This window comes from Hipposideros armiger, unplaced genomic scaffold (genome assembly GCF_001890085.2).
Source record: "Hipposideros armiger isolate ML-2016 unplaced genomic scaffold, ASM189008v1 scaffold_476, whole genome shotgun sequence".
NCBI classification, from domain to species: Eukaryota; Metazoa; Chordata; class Mammalia; order Chiroptera; family Hipposideridae; genus Hipposideros; species Hipposideros armiger.
In genome coordinates, this window is record NW_017731826.1 from 638,268 (window position 1) to 659,315 (window position 21,048).

At 38.1% G+C, this 21,048-nt stretch overlaps 1 protein-coding gene across 4 annotated transcripts in view; it reads left to right on the forward strand.

Annotated features, from left to right (window-relative positions):
• Positions 1–1,196: 1,196 nt before the first annotated feature.
• Positions 1,197–21,048, forward strand: part of CSGALNACT2 (chondroitin sulfate N-acetylgalactosaminyltransferase 2) — a 46,031-nt gene continuing 26,179 nt past the window's right edge. Inside the window, exons 1-4 of one of the 4 annotated variants that reach the window (XM_019666619.1) lie at positions 1,197–1,315; positions 15,548–15,596; positions 17,308–17,499; positions 19,633–19,849. In XM_019666619.1, the coding sequence (XP_019522164.1) occupies positions 17,319–17,499; positions 19,633–19,849 (398 nt within the window). In that variant the 5' untranslated portion in view covers positions 1,197–1,315; positions 15,548–15,596; positions 17,308–17,318. Of the gene's footprint in view, positions 1,316–14,163; positions 14,608–15,547; positions 15,597–16,562; positions 17,500–19,632; positions 19,850–21,048 lie in introns of those variants that run through there. The other 3 variants (XM_019666618.1, XM_019666616.1, XM_019666620.1) reach the window with 3 other exon arrangements.

Genomic DNA, 21,048 nt, shown 5'->3' on the forward strand with positions numbered 1-21,048 from the left:
CCCTGGGATTTCCCACAGGACATATCCAAGGAGACCATTTGGGTTAAAGATAGCCCAACAAGCATCATCCAATGAAGACAGCTGTGATTAGGAATATCTCCCCCTCCTGGAATGCCACTTGTACAGGAAGCACCCCACAGTCATCTCAGCCTTCTGCTCTAACTAAGGCACTTAAGGATGACAGTAAGCTCCCACTGCCTGCCAATGCCTGCTAGGCACAGTGCTGAACATTCCAAATACAAAATTGTGTTTAATCCTCACAACAATCTTAGGAATCACAGGCTATTGTTATTGTCCCCACAACACAGCTGAGGAAACTGAGGCTTGAGAGGCTGAAACCAGATAGCCTGCCAAGGTAACTCAGTAAGGAAAGCAGAGCGGTGGGAGGCGGACCCCAGAGCCACTCAGCACAGCCATGTCCACCCAGACACAGGCAGGGTGGTATTGCACAGCATCTTCTCGCCTGCTAAGGGCAGGACAGAGTACCATGGGGATGGCCCTGGAATAAGCAGTCGAATGGAGGGGATGGCAAGGGCCTTTCTTTTTCTCCTCACTAAATACAGTGTGAGGCCAAGAAGCCATTTGCCAGAATGTCTACTTCAAATCCTTCATTTCACATGTAAGGAAACTTGGGTCCAAAAAAGTGGAGAGACTAACCTAAAGGTCAGTGGCAGCCCAGGGCTCCCTTGCTGGGGGTCTCACGAGCAGCCCAGCTCCGGAGGATACTCAGACATCTCTGACTTGCCAGTCCTTAGCAGGCACTCATCGCCCCTTCGGGCTCCCAGAACAGAGTTGCGGGTCAGGACAGCGCTGTCATCCTTGATGAATCCCTCTCTCCTGCAAAGCCAGTAGTCGGGCCTGAACTGATGATACTCCTATCCCTGCAGACACTTGCTTGGGCGGGAGCGGTGTCCCGCCTCCGGCACTCTCTTGACCTGCACAAATCGTTTTTGGACACACACACACACACACACACACACACACACGGCACATATTTTTAACAGATCATCGATTAATCGATACCGTATGTCAGTTATTGAGCTTTCTATGCAAGGCACTGGGCGCGGTCTGGGTGCAAGCTGGGCTGGGGCGGCTGTGGTCTGGGTGCAGTGCGGGGGCGGGCCGTGGGCGGGGCCGTGGAGCGGGCGCGCGGAGACGACGGCCTCATTTCCTCGCGTACGCCGGAAGTGGCGGGTGTCTGCACGTTGGGCGCTGGCTGTGTGGGCCGTGAGGCGGCGCAAGGCGCCGCCCGGCTGTGCGCGGGCCTGGGCGGAGGCGGCGGGCGGCGGCTGCTGTGCGCAGAGTGCGGAGCGCGGTGAGTACCGGTCCACCCGGCCTCGCTCGCCTGCGGCTCTGACGGCTGGGGCCGGGCCTGGCCCGTGGGCTGGGAATCCCTGTCCGGGTCGGGTCACCTCACTGACGAACCCTCGGGGAGCTTGTCCCCGTGGGGTAGCCTCACGGACTCGCCCTCCGAAGTCTTCTCCGATGTCAGGAAAAGCCGTGGTTTTTGGAGCGGTTTGAGTTTTCTTTTGAGAACGGTGCTGCCAGAGACCGTTAGTTTGCTCGTGTTTTATTTTTATCACTTCTTTTTAACCAACTCACCACCATCTCTGCTCCTGTCAGTAGATAAACTTTGTCGTCAGCTGTTCCCTCTTTATTGCTTTAAAATAGTATTCTCTGACAGCAGCCCCTGTCTTTTTCCGCCGGCAGCAGGCGTCTTTAAAAGATGCACATTTGTGTAGGAATTAGTGGGTCCGAGGAGACTACGGTAGGGGAAGTTTTGTGCATTTTCAGACTTCATCTTGAAAATTACACTATTTTTGAGCAATTTGCTGAAGAATAACTCGTAAACACAATTATGATGCAATTATTAGTGATGATGTTATTGGCAGAATGAAAATTTGATTATAAATCTTAAGCTTTTATCCTTCAGCCTGCTCTTCAGATTTATATGCTATGTCTGGACAGTTAACTATCAAGGTTCTGAGGAGCTGGGTCTTCATTTCTGGTGGAATAATGTTGTCGTTTTATGTTGTATTAAAATAGCATTTTTGAATTTGGAAGTGGGAAGTCCAGTATTTTATGACTGAGAATATTAACATTCATTTTGTTTATTATTTTGACCCCATTTGTTTAAAATTGTCATGTGACTAAAAAGAAAGTAAAAAGGGATGTTGGATTTCCAGATAATATTGATATAAATAAGCACAGTTTAGTTTCAACCAGTTTGGAAATTATGTTTTTACCTTAACTTTTTTATTGAGGTATAAAATACACATGAAGTTGTCAAATGTATAAATCTTAATTGTGCAGCTCAGTGAATTTTTATATATTTATTATCTTGTGTAATCACTATCTAGATGAAGTTATATCTATAGAACATTTCTGTTATCCCAGGAGTTTCCTTCTGCTTCTTCCAAGTCGGTTGTACCCCTGCCGCCTAGTCAGTATTCAGATTTCTGTCTTTATCTATTAGTTTTGTCTATTTGGGGCTTTATATTAATAGAATTGTACAGTATGCTCAACACATTGCTTGTGAGATTCACCCATGATGTTTCATGTAACAGTTCATTCTTATTGATGTGTAATATTCCTTTCTATGATTATATGACTACTTTTCTGTTGACAGATTTTTGTGTTTTCAAAGTACTGGCAAATTTTTGTATATTATTATTTTGAAAAATACTATGAACATTCTTAAAGATGTCTTGGTGAACATCTGTATTCATTTCTGTCAGTTGTGGAATGACTGAATCATAAGATAGGATGAAAATTACATTTAACCAACATGGAGCCTTTCTTTTTAAAAAACTAGAATTTGTTGTTTTAACTTCTATAACGTTAAAGATTGGTAAACGGCATAACTATTATGATTTCAAGACTTAAGTGACTTATTACCATATTATTATGTACTCCTTGGATTGCACATCTGTGATGATAATCTACCAGACTGTTATTACTTCTTTAACTGTCTGTTAGGCAAGTCTGTTAGAGCTGCTGCTGATCTGTCCCTGAAGCTTGTTGTATAACGCTTAGGTAAGAACTGTGTTACTTAAGTTCAGGGTTGTTAGGGGAAATGAAACACTAAAGGATATGACTGAAAATGGATTGAAGAATCATGGGATTGCAAATCAAAGAACTTACATTGTTACTGTCATACTGCACAAGTACTGGGTATAAATGTAATATTGAATCATAGGCATAGTTACAAATGTGAGTTTACTACAGGAATAAGGTGATTTCCATGTGTACTGAGATACCGATACATTTATAATGGGAACAGACAACAAAAATCACTAAGCATTTGTGGGAAATGAGTAACCTATAACTGATTGCCCAAGCTGATCAAATACAAGAACTAGACTTGACACAATGGTGTTAATGTAAGAAACAGAAGAAAACTTTAAAGTAAATACTAGTATGCCCAGATTAAGGAGGGCATTATGCCTTCTGAACATATACAAGCTACCCTGAAAATAAGCAGTCAGCTCTTGAATATTACAACATAGAAAATAAGAAAAAATAGCCATCACATGGACAATAGACCCTGAAGAGCTATTTACATCTAATAGGAGTTCTGGGAGGGATAGAAATTGGAAAAGGAGAAATAACCACTGAGACTAGAGAGCATGAGGGTAGGAGTGTCCAGGCAGAGTCTTGGGAAGCCAGCCAAACACAAAGATGTATCAGTTAGGAGACAAGTACTGGCAAATATATTGGGTTGTCGGAAAAGTCATGACGCATTTTTGCAACGAAAAACAGAAAAAATACATCGTGACTTTTCCGACAACCCGATAAGTCAACCCTTCCATTCCTGGTCTCTGTGTAGTGGGAATGATCAGACGTATACCTCTTCAAAGAGCTTGTGGAAAGATGTGGCACAGGTTGAGGCATTCTGGCTGTGAAAACAGCTCTTGTTTCCCCATTCTCCTTCCCTTGCAAGCCACAAAAATGCCTGATTTCCCATTCCTACCTTACAGCAGAATGGAAACAAAATACCCTGTGAAAGGAACGAAGGAAGAAAACAAGGAAATTTCTCTGAGTAGAAGTATTTGAGGTTTTTTCCAATAATTTTTTATTAAAATACAGCTAACATACAATATTATATTAGTTTCAGGTGTACATCATAGCTATTCAACATTGTCCACATAGCTCTATACAGTGTTATTGATATTAGTCCCTATGCCAAAGAAGTGATCACCATGATAAATCCAGCAACCATCTGACACTGTACCATGCTATCACAATAGTATTGATCTTTTCTTTCCTCCCCTTTTTAAAATTTTCAGTTAGAGTTGACATTCAATATTATTTTAAATTGGTTTCAAGTGTACAAACATAATGGTTAGACATTTATATAATTTAGGAAGTAATCCCCCTGATTGGTACCACCTGAAACTATACATAGTTTTTACCATATTTATTGATTATATTCCCTATACTTTACATCCCTATGACTATTTTGTAACTACCAAGTTGTATTTCTTAATAGAGGTATTTGAGTTTATGAATGGAAAAGACATCCTGAGAGTCTTAAAAGAATACTGATAGACAAACCTAGATACATTCTGATGAAATTTGTGAACTTCTTGAATAAATATAAAATCTCATAAGTTTCCAAAGAGAAGCATATGGTTACCTATAAAGGGGTGAAAAATCAGACTTGCAGTTAGACTTCTAATGTGGACATAGAATGTTAGATGACAGTGGAGCAGTCAACTAACTAAAAAGTGCTCATGGGACATAGTTTGAACTCAGAACCTTACCCCTAACCAAATTGTCACTCAAAGCAGAAGCAAAAGAAAGTCATTTTCACCCCTGCCCACCAGAAATACCCCAGGATGTACTGTATCAAATGAAAAATTAATGCTAGAAAAATAGATGTGGAGTTCAATAACCAGTGGTCAAAGAAAACAGTAAACCTTCAACTCCAAAGTACTGCTAACTAGCTAAGAAATGGAATACAGTGCTAAGGAAGGATTCATAAAGCAGAGTAGGTATAATTTTAAAGTCTAAACTTTGTAACAAACATTTAACATAATTTTAAAGTTGTTTGGAAGGTAGGAAATGGGTAAAGGCATGTTAGAAGGCTTATTCTGGGCAAGGGAGAAGCTATAGATACCAACCAATTACATGTCAGAATAAATTCTTTAAGGAAATGTAACCCATCAGTTCCATTTCCAGGGGTTTCTCCTATAGATGAAATAACATGGAAAGTCATGTATATATAAAGCTATGCTGAAATGTTTAATAGTCACAATAGATTTGGAAGGATGCACAAAAACTGGAGAGGGGAACTGGGCCTCTGGGATAGAAGGGAGAGGTTTCACTGATGTCCTTATGTCATGTTTAACCTTTTAATCACACGTATTTATTTTGTTGAATTTTAGAAATATAAAAAATTGGGGCAGTGTAAAAAAAAAATGTAAGGGTTTAGAGCACAAGTCGCCACACCTGGCTGGCCCCCTATATTAGTATGACCTGTGACCTAAGACTAGTTTTTACATTTTTAAGTGCTTGGAAAAAAAGAATGCTTTGTGACATGAAAATTACATGAAGTCCAAATTTCAGTGCCCATTGGAACATAGCTGTGCTCATTTATTTATGCATCATCTGTGGCTGCTTTTTTGCTACAAGGTCAGCTGACTGGTTGTGATATTTACTGTCTGACTGTTACCTAAAATGTTTGCTAAACCCTGGTTACAGAACAGAAACAGACCTCTGTATATACAGGAATTTTTACTGATGATAAATGGAGCATTTCAAATTAGTGCCTGACATAGTAGGTACTCAAATATTTGTTGAATGAGGTGCTGTCTTCTGGTGATCAGTACTTTTATTTCTAAATACTTACAAACCGTTGATTCAATGACATGTTAAAGAATCCTTGTATCATTTTTAATACTTATCAATTGTTCAAGAAATAAAAAATTGTAATTCCCTCGCTCACAAATATTTATACTTCATAACGTTTTAGTTTTAGTTTTCTGACAGCAGTCACGCTTTCCAAATAATTTTGTTACTTTGATTTTGTTGTGTAAAAAGTGAACTCAAAACTGTAAATTTAGTTTTTGAAAACTTTAATAATTACTACATACAGAAAATGTAGGAAGATTATGCAGAATAGAACTTTAAAAATAAGTAGATTCAGATGGATTGTTTGTATTTTGCAACAAGCAGATTACTCATTGCAAAAGTTAGTTTGGTACACTGCAGTATAAATATTCTGCAAATGAGGTATGAAATAAGTATTAGTATGACCATAAGATTGTAGACTCAAAACATTGTAGAAATTGCCTGAAGGTCATATTATATAGGGATCAGTGCTGTAGAATAAACTGTCTTTAACACTCTTCTGTTGTCTCAAAAAACACAAGGCAAATCGTAAAGATGTAACAGGACCTTCAGAATAATATGATTCTGCTTTGGGGGGGATGAGGGGTGGGACTTAGTTTTGTTTTTAAATCCAAACTTGTAATCAACAAATCTTTACACTTGTTTTCTTAATGAACAAACAGAAATTTTCTTACAAATGCCTCTTTGGCACTACTAAAACTATATCTAATTTTTTTAACAGCTTTATTGAGATATAATTGACATACAATAAATTACATATTTAAAGTATACAGTTTGGTAATTTGAACATATGTACACATCTGTGAAATCACCACCACAATAAAAAATGATGGACATATCCATCCCACCCAAAAGTTTCCTTGTGCTCTTTTATAATTCCTTCCTGTTACCATCTCTTACGCCCTCCCACTTCCCCGGGCTCCAGGCAGCCACTGACTCAATCTGCTTTCTGTCGCCACAAGTTACCTTACATTTTCTAGAATTTTATAAAATTGGAATCATACAGTATGTACTCATTTGTTGTCTATCTTCTATCACTCAGAGTAATTATTGAGATTCACCCGTGAATTAGTAGTTTATTCCTTTTTATTGCTGAGCAGCATTTCATTGTGTGGTTTGTTTAGCCATTCACCTATTGAGGGACATTGAGTTGTTTCTAGTTTTTGGCTGTTACATATAAAGCTGCTCTGAGCATTTGTGTACAAGTCTTTGTATGGACATGTGCTTTCATTTCTCTTGGATAATTATCTGGGAATGGAAGGGCTTGATCATGTAGTAGGTCTATGTGTAACTTGTTAAGAAACTGCAAAACTATCTGACATTCCTACCAGCAGTTTATGAAAGTTCTAGTTCCTCTGTGTTGTCACCAACACATCAGAGTTTAATTTTAGCCATTTTAAAATTAGCCATTCTGTGTAGTGGTATCTCATTTATAGTAGGGTTTGAATTTGCATTTCCCTAATGACTAACCATATTGAGCATTTTTTCATGTCCTCATTTGAAGTGTTTGTTTAAATCTTTTGCCAATTTTTAATTAAGTTGTGTTTGTTTTATTGTATTTTGATAGTTTTTAAAAATATATTCTGAATACAAGTCCTTTATCAGATATATGCTTTGCACATATTTTCTACAAGTCTGTGACTTTTCTTTTCCTACTCTTAACAGTGTCTTTCAGAGAGCACAGCTTACTAATTCTGATGAAGTCTAGTTTATCAGCTGTGCTGTTAGTGTCATATCAAAGAAATCTTTGCCTAACTCAAGGTCACAGAGATTTTTCTCCTATGCTTTCTTCTAATTTTATAGTTTCAGGTTTTACATTTAGATCTGTGACTCATTTTTTTTTTAAGATTTTATTGGGGAATTGGGGGAGGGGAACAGAGCTGGGGAATCGGGGGAAGGGGAACAGACAAGTTGCTGTTGTTTTGTTCTTCCATCTAGTTGTGGAGGATGTTGCTTCACTGGCCCAAGCTGGCACCATCATTGCACTCTTCCCGGGCGAGGCAGATCAGTCGCCGGCCTCTGGACGGCCACTCACAGCGGCTGCTGGCCGCTCACGCTGGCTGCTGGCTACACAGTGGCCCATGGCAACCCACTGCCACAGGGGCGGCAGCCCAGCTCCAGGTCGAGCTGTTGTTGAGCATCTTAGCTGTGGAGGGCAGTGTCACTGGCCCTCATACATGGGATCCGAACCGAGGCCATCTGGCGTCCCAAGCCAGTTCTTAACCAATGCGCCACTTGGCCGGCCCTGTGACTCATTTTGAATTACATTCTAGTGGATTTGGAATGGTATTCATTAGGTTTTGATTTGCATTTCCCTGTTGGCTGATGATATTGAGCATCTTTTCATGTGCTTATAGGCCATTCTTATATTTCCTTAGAGAAATATCTATTCAGATCTTTTGCCCATTGGGTTATTTATCTTTTTCATATTGAGTAGTAAGAATCCTTTTAAGATTTCTATTAAAAATATAGCTAACATACAACATTGTATCAGTTTCAGGTGTACATCGTAGTTATTCAACATTTCTTCTATACCTAAAGAACTGGTCATAAGTCCATCAACCACCTGACACTGTACCACGCTATCACAATATTATGGACTGTATTTTCCATGCCGTACAGTACATCCCCATGACTTACTTGTTTTATACCTGGAAATTTGGACCACTTATTGCCCTTCACCTCCCCCCCACTTTTTTAAATTTTTCAATTACAGTTGACAGTATCATTTTATATTAATTTCAGGTATACAGCATAATGGTTAGACACTTGTATAATTTAAGACATGATCTCCTGACTAGTTTAGTAACCACCTGGCACTATACATAGTTATCACCATATCATTGACCATATTCCCTATGCTTTGTTTTACCTCCCCATGACTATTTTGTAACTACCAATTTGTACTTCTTAATCACTTGACCTTTTCCACCCTGTCCCCCAACTCTTCTCCCATCTATCACCCCAGCAAATCCAATTCCCTATACCATACATAGTTATTACAATAGTATTGACTATAGTTCTTATGCTGTATCCTACATCCCTATGATTATGGTGTAACAACCAATTTGTACTTAATCCCCTCCCCTCTTTCACCCACCTCCTCCCATCTGGCAATTATCAAAATATTCTCTGTATCTGAGTTTGTTTCTGTTTTGTTTTTTTGTTCTTTAGATCTCATGTATAAGTGAAATCACATTGCATCTGTCTTTCTCTGTCTGACATACTCCACTCAGCATGATACCCTCTAGATCAGCAGTTCTCAACCTTTCACAGGGGTCGCCTAAGACCATCGGAAAACACATATTTTCGATGGTCTTAGGAACCGAGATACCGCTCCTCTATCCGTCTCCAGGCCCACATGCAGATACGCCCACATACAAGTACCCGGCGACCCCTGTGAAAGGGTCGTTCGACCCCCAAAGGGGTCACGACCCACAGGTTGAGAACCGCTGCTCTAGATCCATCCATGCCATTGCAGATGGCAAGAACCCATTCCTTTCCATGGCTGAGCAGTATTCCATTGTATATATGTACCACCTCCTCTTTATCCATTCATCCATTGCCAGACACCCAGGCTATCTCCACATCTTCACCATTGTAAACGTGTAGCAATGAACATATGGATGCACATGTCCCCTCAAAGTAGCATTTGGATTTCTTTAGTTAAATACCCTGATGTGGGATTACTGAGTCCTTCTTTGTCTCTTATAATAATAACCTTTGTCTTAAAGTCTATTTTGTCTGGTATTAGTATTGCTACCCCAGTTTTTTGTTGTTTCCATTTTCATGACAGAACTTTTCCTGTCTCTTTACTTTCAATCTGTGTGTATCTTTCGATCTGAAGTGAGTCTCTTGTAGGCAGCATATGTAAGGGTTTTGTTTTCTTATCCATTCAGACCTCCTATGTATTTTGGAGCATGTAATCCATTTACATTTAAAGTAATTGGTTTTTTAAATTAAATTTATTGGGGTGATAATGGTTAGTAAAATTACATAGGTTTCAAGTGTACATTTCTATAATACACCATCTATATATCACATTGTGTGCTCATCACCCAGAGTCAGTTCTTTTTCCATCACCATATATTTGACCCACTTTACCCTCTAAAGCAGCGGTTCTCAACCTGTGGGTCGCGACCCCTTTGGGGGTCGAACGACCCTTCCACAAGCGTCGCCAGGTACTCATATGTGGGCGTATCTGCATGTGGGCCTGGAGACAGATAGAGGAGTGGTGTCTTAGTTCCTAAGACCACCGAAAATATGTGTTTTCAGATGGTCTTAGGCAATCCCTGTGAAAGGTTGAGAACCACTGCTCTAAAGTAATTGTTGGTAGATATGTAGCTATTGCTATTTTATTATTATTTTGATCTCCCCCCTCCACTTTGTCTTAAAGAAGTTCTAACATTCCTTGTAATGCTGATTTGGTGGTGATGAACTCTAGCTTTTTCTTGTCTGGGAAGCTCTTTATCTGTCCTTCGATTTTAAATGATAGCCTTGCTGGCTGGAGTAATCTTGGCTGTAGATCCTTGCTTTTAAATACTTCAAATATTTCCTGCCAATCCCTTCTGGCTTGCAAAGTTTCTGTTGAGAAATCAGCTGACAGTCTTATGGGAGCCCCCTTATAAGTTACTACTTGCCTTTTTCTTGCTGCTTTTAGGATTCTCTCTTTGTCTTTAACCTTTGCCATTTAATTATAATGGTCTTGGTGTGGGCCTGTTTGGGCTCATCTTGTTTGGGACTCTGTGCTTTCTGGGCTTGTGTGTCTATTTCCTTCACCAGATTAGGAAATTTTTCTGTTATTATTTCCTCAAATAGGTTTTCAATACCATTGCTCTCTCTCTTCTTCTTCTGGTACCCCTGTACTGCAAATGTTGTTATGCTTGATGATGCCCCAGTGGTCTCTTAAACTATCTTTATTGTTTTGGATTCTTTTTTCTTTTTGCTGTCCTGATTGGGTGTTTTGTGCTACTTTGTCTTCCAAATCACTGATTCAGTCCTCTGCTTCATCTAATCTTCTGGTGATTCCTTCTAATGCATTCTTCATTTCAGTTATTGAATTCTTCACTTCTGACTGGTTCTTTTTTCTGGTTTCTATGTCCTTTTTTATGCTTGCTATCTCTTGTTGAAGTTCTCACTAAGTTCCTTGAGCATCCTTATAACCCTGATTTGATCTCTGGAAGGTTGCTTGCCTCTATTTTGTTGTTTTTCTGGAGTCTTCTGTTCTTTTATTTGCAATGTATTTCTTTGTCTCCTCATTTTGGGTGCCTCCCTTTGTTTGTTTCTTTGTATTAGGTAGATCTGATACGTCTCCCTGTCTTGCCAGGTGGCCTTATGTAGTAGGTGCCCTGTGGGACCCTGGCACAGTCTCCCTGGTCACCTGTGTGGAGTACTCCAGGAATGTCGCTTGTGTGGGTTGTTTGTGCCCCCCTGTTATATTGGGTTGTCGGAAAAGTCATGATGTATTTTTCTGTTTTTCGTTGCAAAAATGCGTCATGACTTTTCCGACAACCCAATAGTTGAGACTTGATTGCTATTGGCATGTCAATGCATGGGATTGAACCTCAAGCTGACTGGCCGTGAGGTTTGGCTGCAACCACGGCTTACAGGCTGCTGTCATGAGGGCTTCCTCCTCAGAGTGGGATTCGCCCCAGTGGGCTCTGGTGTCTGTTGAGATCACCCTTTGGGTATGCCACTTGTGGGGCTAATTGGGTGGTGCTCTGCTGTGGTCTGAAGCCAACCTTGAAGTATGTTGGTTTTAGACCTTTTGGGAGGGTCTCCGTTGCAGGCCCAGGTCAACTACTGCCTGTGACCAGCCAGGGACTACCTGTAGGAGCTACAAAGCTATATATGGTTGGCCACTGTCTATGCTGAACCTCGAGGCATTGGAGAGGCCATGCTGCAAACTGAGGACAGATACCACCAGTACTGTGCCTTGGGTAGCTCTGCAAAAAGCCAGGATACTCCGAGGCCTGCTGCCAGCTGCCAGCTCCTGGCTCCCATAAGGCTCAGCCCCTGATAAAGCCTTGTGCTGTATGGAGTTGGGTGTGACGGGCTATGAGGCCAGCCCCTTTCGCATCTTCACTCCTTCTACCAGTCTCATCATGGCTGCTTCTTTATATCCATCATTATAAAACTTCTGTTCAGCTAGAGTTCAGATGGTTCTTCAGGTTGGTTATTCTATAATTTAGTTGTGATTTTAATGTGTTCACAGAAGGAAGCAGGCACAGTGTTTATCTAATTTTAATGTGTTCATGGGATGAGGCAAGCACAGCGTTTATCTACTTTGCCTTCTTGGAGCTCAAGTATTGCCATCTTAACATTGAGTCTTCTGATCCATAAGCATAGATAGGTGTCTTAATTTATTTAAATTTTCTTTCATTTCTTTCAGCAAAGTTTTGTAGTTTTCAGAATACAAGTCTTGTACTGCTTTTGTGAAAATTACTAAGCAATTTATCCTTTTTGGTGTAAATGGAATTGTTTTCTCAATTTCATTTTCAGATTGTTCATTGCTGATATATACAATACAGTTGATTTTGTTTATTGATCTTATATCCTGTAACCTGACTGAACTCATATTTTAGTTATAGTAGATTTTAGTGAATTTCTCAGAATTGTCTATATATATAAGATTACATCATCTGCAAATAGAGACCATTTTACTTCTTCATTTCCAATCTGGATGTCTTTTATTTTCTTGCCCAATTGCCCTGGTGAAAACCTTCTCCAGTACAATGTTAAATAGAAGTGACAAGAGCAGACATCCTTGTCTTATTCCTCATCGCAGAGAGAAAGCATGCATTCTTTCACCATTAAATATAAAGTTAGCTTTGAGGTTTTTGTATATGCCCTTTATACGGTTGAGGAAGTTCCCTTCTCTTTCTGGCTTGTTGAGTGGTTTTATCAGGAAAGGGTGTTGGTTTTTGTCAAATGCTTTTTCTTGTCTATTGACATGATCATGTTGGTTTTTGTCCTTTATTCCATTGTTATGGCATGGGCATTAATTGATTTTTCAGATGGTAAGCCAACCTTGCATTCCTGGAATAAATCTCACTTGGTCATGGTGTATAATCCTTTTTGTGTTGACAGATTCAGTGTGCTAATGTTTTGTTGATGATTTTTGTGTTTATATTCATAAGAAATATTGGTCTGTAGTTTTCTTTTGATGTCTTTATTTGATTTTGATATGAGAATAATAATGGCCTCATAGAATGAGTTGGGAAGTGTTCCTTCCTCTTCTATTTTTTGGAAGAGTTGGTGAAGAATTGGTATTAATTCTTACAAATGCTTGGTAGAATTCAGTAGTGAAACCATCTGGGCTTGGACTTTTCTTTGTGGGTAGCATTTTTATTAACTAATTCAGTCTTGTTATACGTCTATTCGTATTTATTATTTCTTTATCAGTTTTAGTAGTTTGTGTCTTTCTACAAATTTTTCCATTTTATTCAGTTATATTTTAAAGGAATTTAAATAATAACAAAAATCATATAATTACACATTTCTGGGGTTCTTCATTGCTTTGTGTATATCCATATTTCCATCTGGTATCATTTTCCTTCTGCCTAGACAGGACTTGTGCACGTCTGATGGTGATGAAGTCTTTTAGTTTTTTAATACCTAAAAAATATTATGCTTTTACTCTTGAAAGATATTTTTTCTGAGTATATAGTTCTAAGTTGACATATTTTGCCTTTCAGTTCTTAAAGATATTGCTTCACTGTCTTTGTTTCTTGTATGTCATGTGTTTTTCCTCTGGTCACTTTTAAGATTTTCTATTTATTATAGGATTTGATCAATAGATTATCATGTGCCTTGCTTTAGTTTTCTCTGATTTTTGTATTTGGGATTCATTGAGCTTATTGGATCTATGTGTCGATAGTTTTTTAGCCTTATTTCTTTGAATAGTTCTCCTAACCTGCCCCCCCCTTCTTTGGGGACTAAATTATGTATATATTAGGCTGCTTGAAGTTGTCACACAGCTTATTGGGTATTCTGTTTATGTTTTTTATTCTTTTTCCTTTTACATTTTGCATACTTTCTATGGCTATGTCTTCAATTCATTAGTATTTTGTTCTGAAATATCTAACCTGTTAATCACATCCAGTATATTTTTCATCTTCGACATTGAAGTTTTCATCTCCTCAAATTCAATTTGGATCTTTTTTATGCCACCGTGTCTCTACTTAGTTTTTGAACATGAACATCATTTAAAATATAGTTATAATAACTATTGTAATGTTCTTTTCTGTGAATTCCAACATCTAAATCAGTTCTAGGTCAATTCCAATCATTGATTTTTCTTCTTATGGGTTTGTATACCTGATAATTTTTGTTCGGACATGTGAATTTCATTTTGTGGGATGCTGGATATTTTTATATTCCTTTAAGTCGTTTTGAGGCTTGTTGTGCAGTTACTTGAAAACAGTTGGATCCTTTAAGATTTGTTAGGACTGGAGCCATGTTTAGTCTAAAGCTAATTATTTCATAATACTGAGGCAAGATCTTTTTGAGTACTCTATCCATTGCTCCATGAATTCTGAGGTTTTCCAGTCTGTCTGATGGGAACATGCACTATTCTTGGCTCTGTATGAGTGCTGAGTTCTGTGTCCTCTAATTTTTTGTGTGGTTCTTCCCTTACCTCAGTTAGTTTCTTCATGTGCCTGCACTGGTCAGTGCTCTGCTGAATACCCAAAGAATGTCCTCTTCAGATCTCTGGAGTTCTCTCTCTGTGCAGCTCTCTCCTCTGGGATTGTATCCTTTGAACCTAGCTGCCTTAGTCTCCTCAGACTGTCAGCTCCACTTCCATCTCATCCACTTAGAGAGTCTGTTGGGCTCTGTTTGGGTTCCATTCCCTGTGCTATGGCGTGGAAACCAAGGCAGTAAGCTGGACAATTGTTTGTTCCTTGTTTCTCCAGGGATTGCTGTCCTTTATTACCTAATGTTCAGTATCTTGAAAATCATTGTTTCATATTTTGGGGGAATTTTTTTTGGGGGATTTTGTTAATTCATTTTTGGTTGTTTCAAGTGTGAGAGTAAATCTGATCTTTGTTATTCCATCTTGGCTATAAGAGGAAGTCTTTTTAGTCTGTTTTAGAGAGTAAGACTTGATGGCTTCTAAGATGTTTTTGTTTTTTTTAACTCTGAGATCTTTGATTTTGTATTCCATATCTTTAACAGCTCATTTTTTCATCTCCACAGTATATCCCGTTCTCAGGATACTTAACTGTCTGCTGTTTATACTTAGAGGTTGCTTGGGATTAAATCTGTGCTATGAGTGAACCTTATTTATGATACAGACACATTACATAGAGCAATAGCAATCAAGGTATAACAGCAGAAAAATATATAAAAATTAAACCAGTATTTTTCAGGGTTTTTGGACCATAACCCACTTATAAATATCTGTGGAGATACATATATATATATATATATATATATAAAATTATGACATAAAACCTACTATATGTGATATACACTGCTATTTCGGTAGTGAGTTAAATTTTTCAAGATGCATAGTTATCATTTGGTTAACTAAAGTCCATTGTTTGTGGTCTACTAGCCATAAGAAGTTTCAACCTATCATACATTTTTTATAGATGTGTGCCACAAAAACACACCGAAGGCATCTAGGCTTTCCTAATATGTTAGAAAATGATTAGCACTGATGTTCCTTGGTGATTTTCTTCCATAGGTTCTGCTGCTCTGGTAGAAACCATCTGGTAAAAGCCTACTGTAGTATCATATCCTTCTGGACAAACACTTGGTTAGAATGGAAGTTCTCAGCGGCGGAGGCCTTCCCTGCTTCCTGTCTGCTAAGTTCTTAACCATCTCTATTTCTGTAGTTAAGAATCCTTAGTTTAGAAAGAAACATAGAAGAGCTAACACAACTGGTTGTGGTATGAATGGTACCATGTAATTTTGTAAATTTATGTAGGGTTTTTAATTTTTCCCTGTAAATGAACATTAAAATGTTCATGTTTTTTCCTTTATATAGATTCTAAACCTCTCCAGACTTGGATGAAATCTGTTGCTGTGTAATACAGTGGAAAGAATTATGTGATCTAATTCTCAAATAATCTACTGGAGGACTTTGGATGTAAAAATGTTTTTTAATGTGTTTTCCAAATGTCTGTGACCTTTTGAAATTGTTTTTCCCTCCACTTAATTTTAAGGCTCTTAGAATGACTGAGTTGAGCCATAGAAATTAATGAAATAGAATGCCTGAACTGAATAAACTGGAAGAACATATCTCTCTCTAGTAAGCCATTATTAGTATAAAAAGAACAATTCATAGAAACTCAGTTCCCAAATAGTGATATGCAGTAGGTGGGAAATGGTGTATTAATCGAAATATTTATTGTTTTACTGAAGAGCTATAAGCAATGTAATTTTCAAATAATAAGAGAACAGTAGAATCTATTTAACACAAAGTACGCTAAACATAATTTTAATGTTTCTTTGATTCATTCAGGAGGTTATGGGTGTGTAGACATTCGGTTAAGGGTATTATGTGTGATATTTTAGTGCTTTGTAAGATATTTTTCTTAATAATCTCTCCCAGAATTTACTGAGTATTCTAAATTGTATTGGCACCTCTCATGGTGCTTTGCGTGTGGTGGTCACATAGCTACGTTCACTGACGCTGCCAACAATTTGATGTACTTAAGGAAACAAAATTCTGATTGATTCTGATCTGTTTCTTTCAGAAAGGTCACCACCCATGTAATGGAATTTTATCTGATTCTCTAGATCAGATTCTTTTATTCTGGATATCATGGTGACAGTACAGGAAGTATGCATAATTTCTCATTTCTACAAGTAGTCCTGACTGCTGAAGGAAGAAATTTTTTAAGCTACAGCAGAATTCATTTTGGTACCTTTTATGGAAATCCTGATTTTATTTTTAATTTTTTGATAACCTTTTGCTAAAGGTATGAACAAGCAAAGAACTTATCTCACTAGGCAAGTCCACAATAATAAGAATGCCTAGAAGAGGACAGATTCTTCAGACCCGGACCCACTGGCTGCTGTTGGGTCTTGCTTTACTCTGCAGTTTGGTATTATTTTTGTACCTTCTGGAATGTGCCCCCCAGACTGATGGAAATGCATCTCTTCCTGGGGTCATTGGGGAAAATTATGGTAAAGAGTATTATCGAGCACTACTGCAGGAGCAAGAAGAACATTATCAAACCAGGGCAACCAGTCTGAAACGCCAAATTGCCCAACTAAAACAAGAATTACAAGAAATGAGTGAGAAGATGCGATCATTGCAAGAGAGAAAGAATGTAGGGGCTAATGGCGTAGGCTATCGAGGCAACAAGGAACAAGCACCTAGTGATCTGTTAGAGTTTCTTCATTCCCAAATTGACAAAGCTGAAGTTAGCACAGGAGTCAAACTACCTAGTGAGTATGGGGTTATTCCTTTTGAAAGTTTTACCTTAATGAAAGTATTCCAGTTGGAAATGGGTCTCACTCGCCATCCTGAGGAAAAGCCAGTTAGAAAGGACAAGCGAGATGAATTGGTAGAAGTTATTGAAGCTGGCTTGGAGGTCATTAATAATCCTGATGAAGATGATGAACAGGAAGATGAGGATGGTCCCCTTGGAGAGAAACTGATATTTAATGAAAATGACTTCATAGAAGGTAATGGGAACAATGTGTTGGTCCATAGTTATGTTAGTATAACAAATGCTATTATTGTATGCCAGGAATGTAAGTCAGCCATTTTCCATAATATTAAAACATTTAAGTTTTTATCTACTTCATTCCACCAAGAATTTGAAGTGAACTTTTAAAAAAAGTTATAATGTGGTCATAAAACAGTAGAGAACAAGAACCACGCAAATAGAATAAATCTAAGCTTATATAGAAGAATACCACCCAAGTTGAAGGGTTCTTAAAGCTGTTTGTGTATTTACATGTATATACAAGTATATTCACATTCCTCTGTTACCTGGTCTTGATGTTCTTTTTTTATATTTTTAAAATGTGTGAACTAAGGCTCAAGATTTCAAAGCCATTTGATAAAGGGGGAAAAAACTAATTTAGTAGATTAGTGGTTATTCTGTATTTTGGAGGGAGGAGAAGCATGTGTCAGAACATCAAAGAGGTATACATAATTTTTAAAAGCATATTTGACATTTGGAAAAGTAAAAAAATAATCCCTTTTCCTAATACAAACTTCAGAAAGGGCATGGGACTTTTATATGTCAATATGGGACATGACTCAAAAGTTGAGGCACACTGCTGTAAATTGAGATATTTGTTGTTATAGTTAAATAAATAATTATAGATTCCCTACCCATCTTTATCTTAATATCCTCTTCTAGATATTTAATTGCAGTCTTAAACTCATTTTAGATATAAACCTTTCTTAAAATTTCTCCTTGCTTGATTCTATAAACAGTCTACCACGTGTAGTTTTGTTGACCCTGACTTATCATGGATGTCACTTGCTATACCGTATAGAACACTTCGAGGTCTTCAGAGCCTGGCAGGGAGAGTGTTGTGCTTTTCTGTGGCATTTCAACTGTCTTCTCTCTGTAGCCACCTTGTTTTTCTGCTGTCACTTCCTGCCGTTTTTCAAAGCTCTTCTAATTTTTCTGCAAGCTCAGCTTTTTGTCTTTTCACTCTGTAGCTTATAGCAGAATTGAAAGCTATGGAGGAAGTGAGATAACTGAGTAACATGTAAAAAATCTTCACATCTGCCTGAAAAGAAAGGAACCAATGTCAGTTTTATATTCTACAGTTTCTGCTTATAACTATCCTTGGATTCTGTCACTTACAGGATTTTGCTCTGCATGGAACATAGTGTGTCCCTCACTTTTCCTCCACTGTGCCCCTCTCCTCACCAAAACTATAATTACTGACAACAACTGAGCAACTCATATTCCTCTTTCCAGACTTTAGCTTAGAAGACACTTCTAGGAAGTCATCTCCAACCTGCCAGTCTAATACAGCAGTGCTTCCTGTGTGCTCTTGCAGCCTCTGCCGTGTCCCCTTCCAGGGTCCTTGTCATATGGCATTGCCCATTCCCTGATTGGGAGTTCCTGCTCAGCTGTAAGCCTCAGGAGGAGTGGACCAGGTCTATCATGTTCTCCGTTTTATTCCCAGATATTGACAGAGTGACTCATGCTTCTGTAGTCTGACCTTTCTCACATCCATACTTCTCTTCCAAAGGCATCTCAGATCACCATGTTTAAATCTATACTGATTTTTCTTTGTCCATCTTCACTGTATTCAATGTATGTGTGTATATGTGTGCGCGCATGTGTGTGTATCACTGTATTGTTGTTCTTCATTGCTTTATTGTTTTACCTCTCTCACTAAACTGACCTTTCCTCAAAACTGGGACCACATAGCCCTCTTTATACCACCTGTGGCTGACACAAAGGCACTCAGTTCATTTTTGTTGAGTGAACTAAGCATAGAAGTTTTGACTCTCAGGTCTGGAATTTAATACTGCTAGAAGTAAGTTCTTTCTTTTCATCACGTAGTTATTGTGTTAATAGGCTCTACTATTAAAAAAATCATATGTGAAAAGGAATAATTGTCATTTGGAGCATGTGTTATGGATCGAGCAGTGAACTTCTTTTAACCTCTTTTTCTTTTAAAAAAATAGTTGTTACTGACTGTACAGTAGGGATGAATATTTTCATAAACAGATGAAAACCCTACATATCTGGTTTCATACTTTTGATCTTTGAGTAAAATCAATGTTCACATTGAATTTGTGAGTTTTGACATGGAGACATCTTTGTCCCTGGCTTTTTCTAGGCTATTATCGCACCGAGAGAGATAAGGGCACACAATATGAACTCTTCTTTAAGAAAGCAGACCTTATGGAATATAGACATGTCACCCTCTTCCGCCCTTTTGGACCTCTCATGAAAGTGAAGAGCGAGATGATTGACATTAGTAGATCAGTTATTAACATCATTGTGCCGCTTGCCGAAAGAACTGAAGTGTTTGTGCAGTTTATGCAGAACTTCAGGTAATCTGGGGTTAATGATTTGGCTCAGTGCGCCTGAAAATGTCACACCTCATGCACATCTACTTAATTTAGCTTCACTGAGTATGACTGCGTAGAATTACAGGATAATTTTATAGGCTTTGGGGAACTTTATTTTTTGATATTCTTTTTTTTTTCTTAAAGCATGTGTAGTATATTGTGTTATTGACAGTTTGAACTGTGATGTAACTTGAGGGTGACAACTATAAAAAACTGAATTTGATGACTTTTATAATTACATGCGAATTCATGTTAGGACAAGTTGAATGTTAAAAATAACGTTATTGAGGCATAATTTGCATATAATAAAATCCACCTATTGTAGGGATACAGGCTTCATGACTCTGGACCAGTGTGTACCCTCATGTAGCTACCTCCCTAATTAAGATACCAGACATTGTTCTCTACCCAGAAAATGCCCTTGAGAACAATTTGAGCTTTAAAATTTAAATAAATTTTAGAAATACATTTAACTAAAAATTGGGACAAAGTTATTCCACCTTGGGAAGCAGAGACTAACAATTTTTTTAAGATTTTATTTTTCCTGCCATTAAATTTGGATATTTTAAAATGCTGGTGTTAAAGAATTAACAACTACATATTAGAATAACTATTTGAGGCAAGTTGTGCTTTTTTATTGTAGCAATTGCCGTGTTTTAAATACTTTATTATGGTAGTTTTAATGTTTGTAACCCCAATTTTTATTCTCATATTGAAACTGTTGGATGTAAAAGTTAATTAATTCTTCTGTAGAAGAATATCTAGAAATCATGCTTCCAAATGACTTCTGCCTGTTTGAAATAGCTTACTTCAGGCCTGATTTCCTAAAGCATATTTTTAGTGCTTGGAATTTCCTTCAGATGCTCCATTATTCTCTACAGTAAGTAATCTCATTGGTGGCAGATATTTATTTCTTGATGATCGATGTAATTTCTCGTACTGCCAGTCTGAAAACAAAAACCTCTTGAATCAAAACATGAATATTTATGTACTTGGTTCTGAACTGATTGGACTTATTTCCTTGGGTAGCTTGTAATTTGCTTCTGAAGGCAATACCAACCAGAGCAAAAGTTCCCAAAATGTTTTGAAATTTGGCAACATTGTTGAACTGCTTCCATGTCCCTTTAAGGGTTGCACTCATGTAGACATATAGGTTGTTATTTATTTTCTGTGATGCCTTT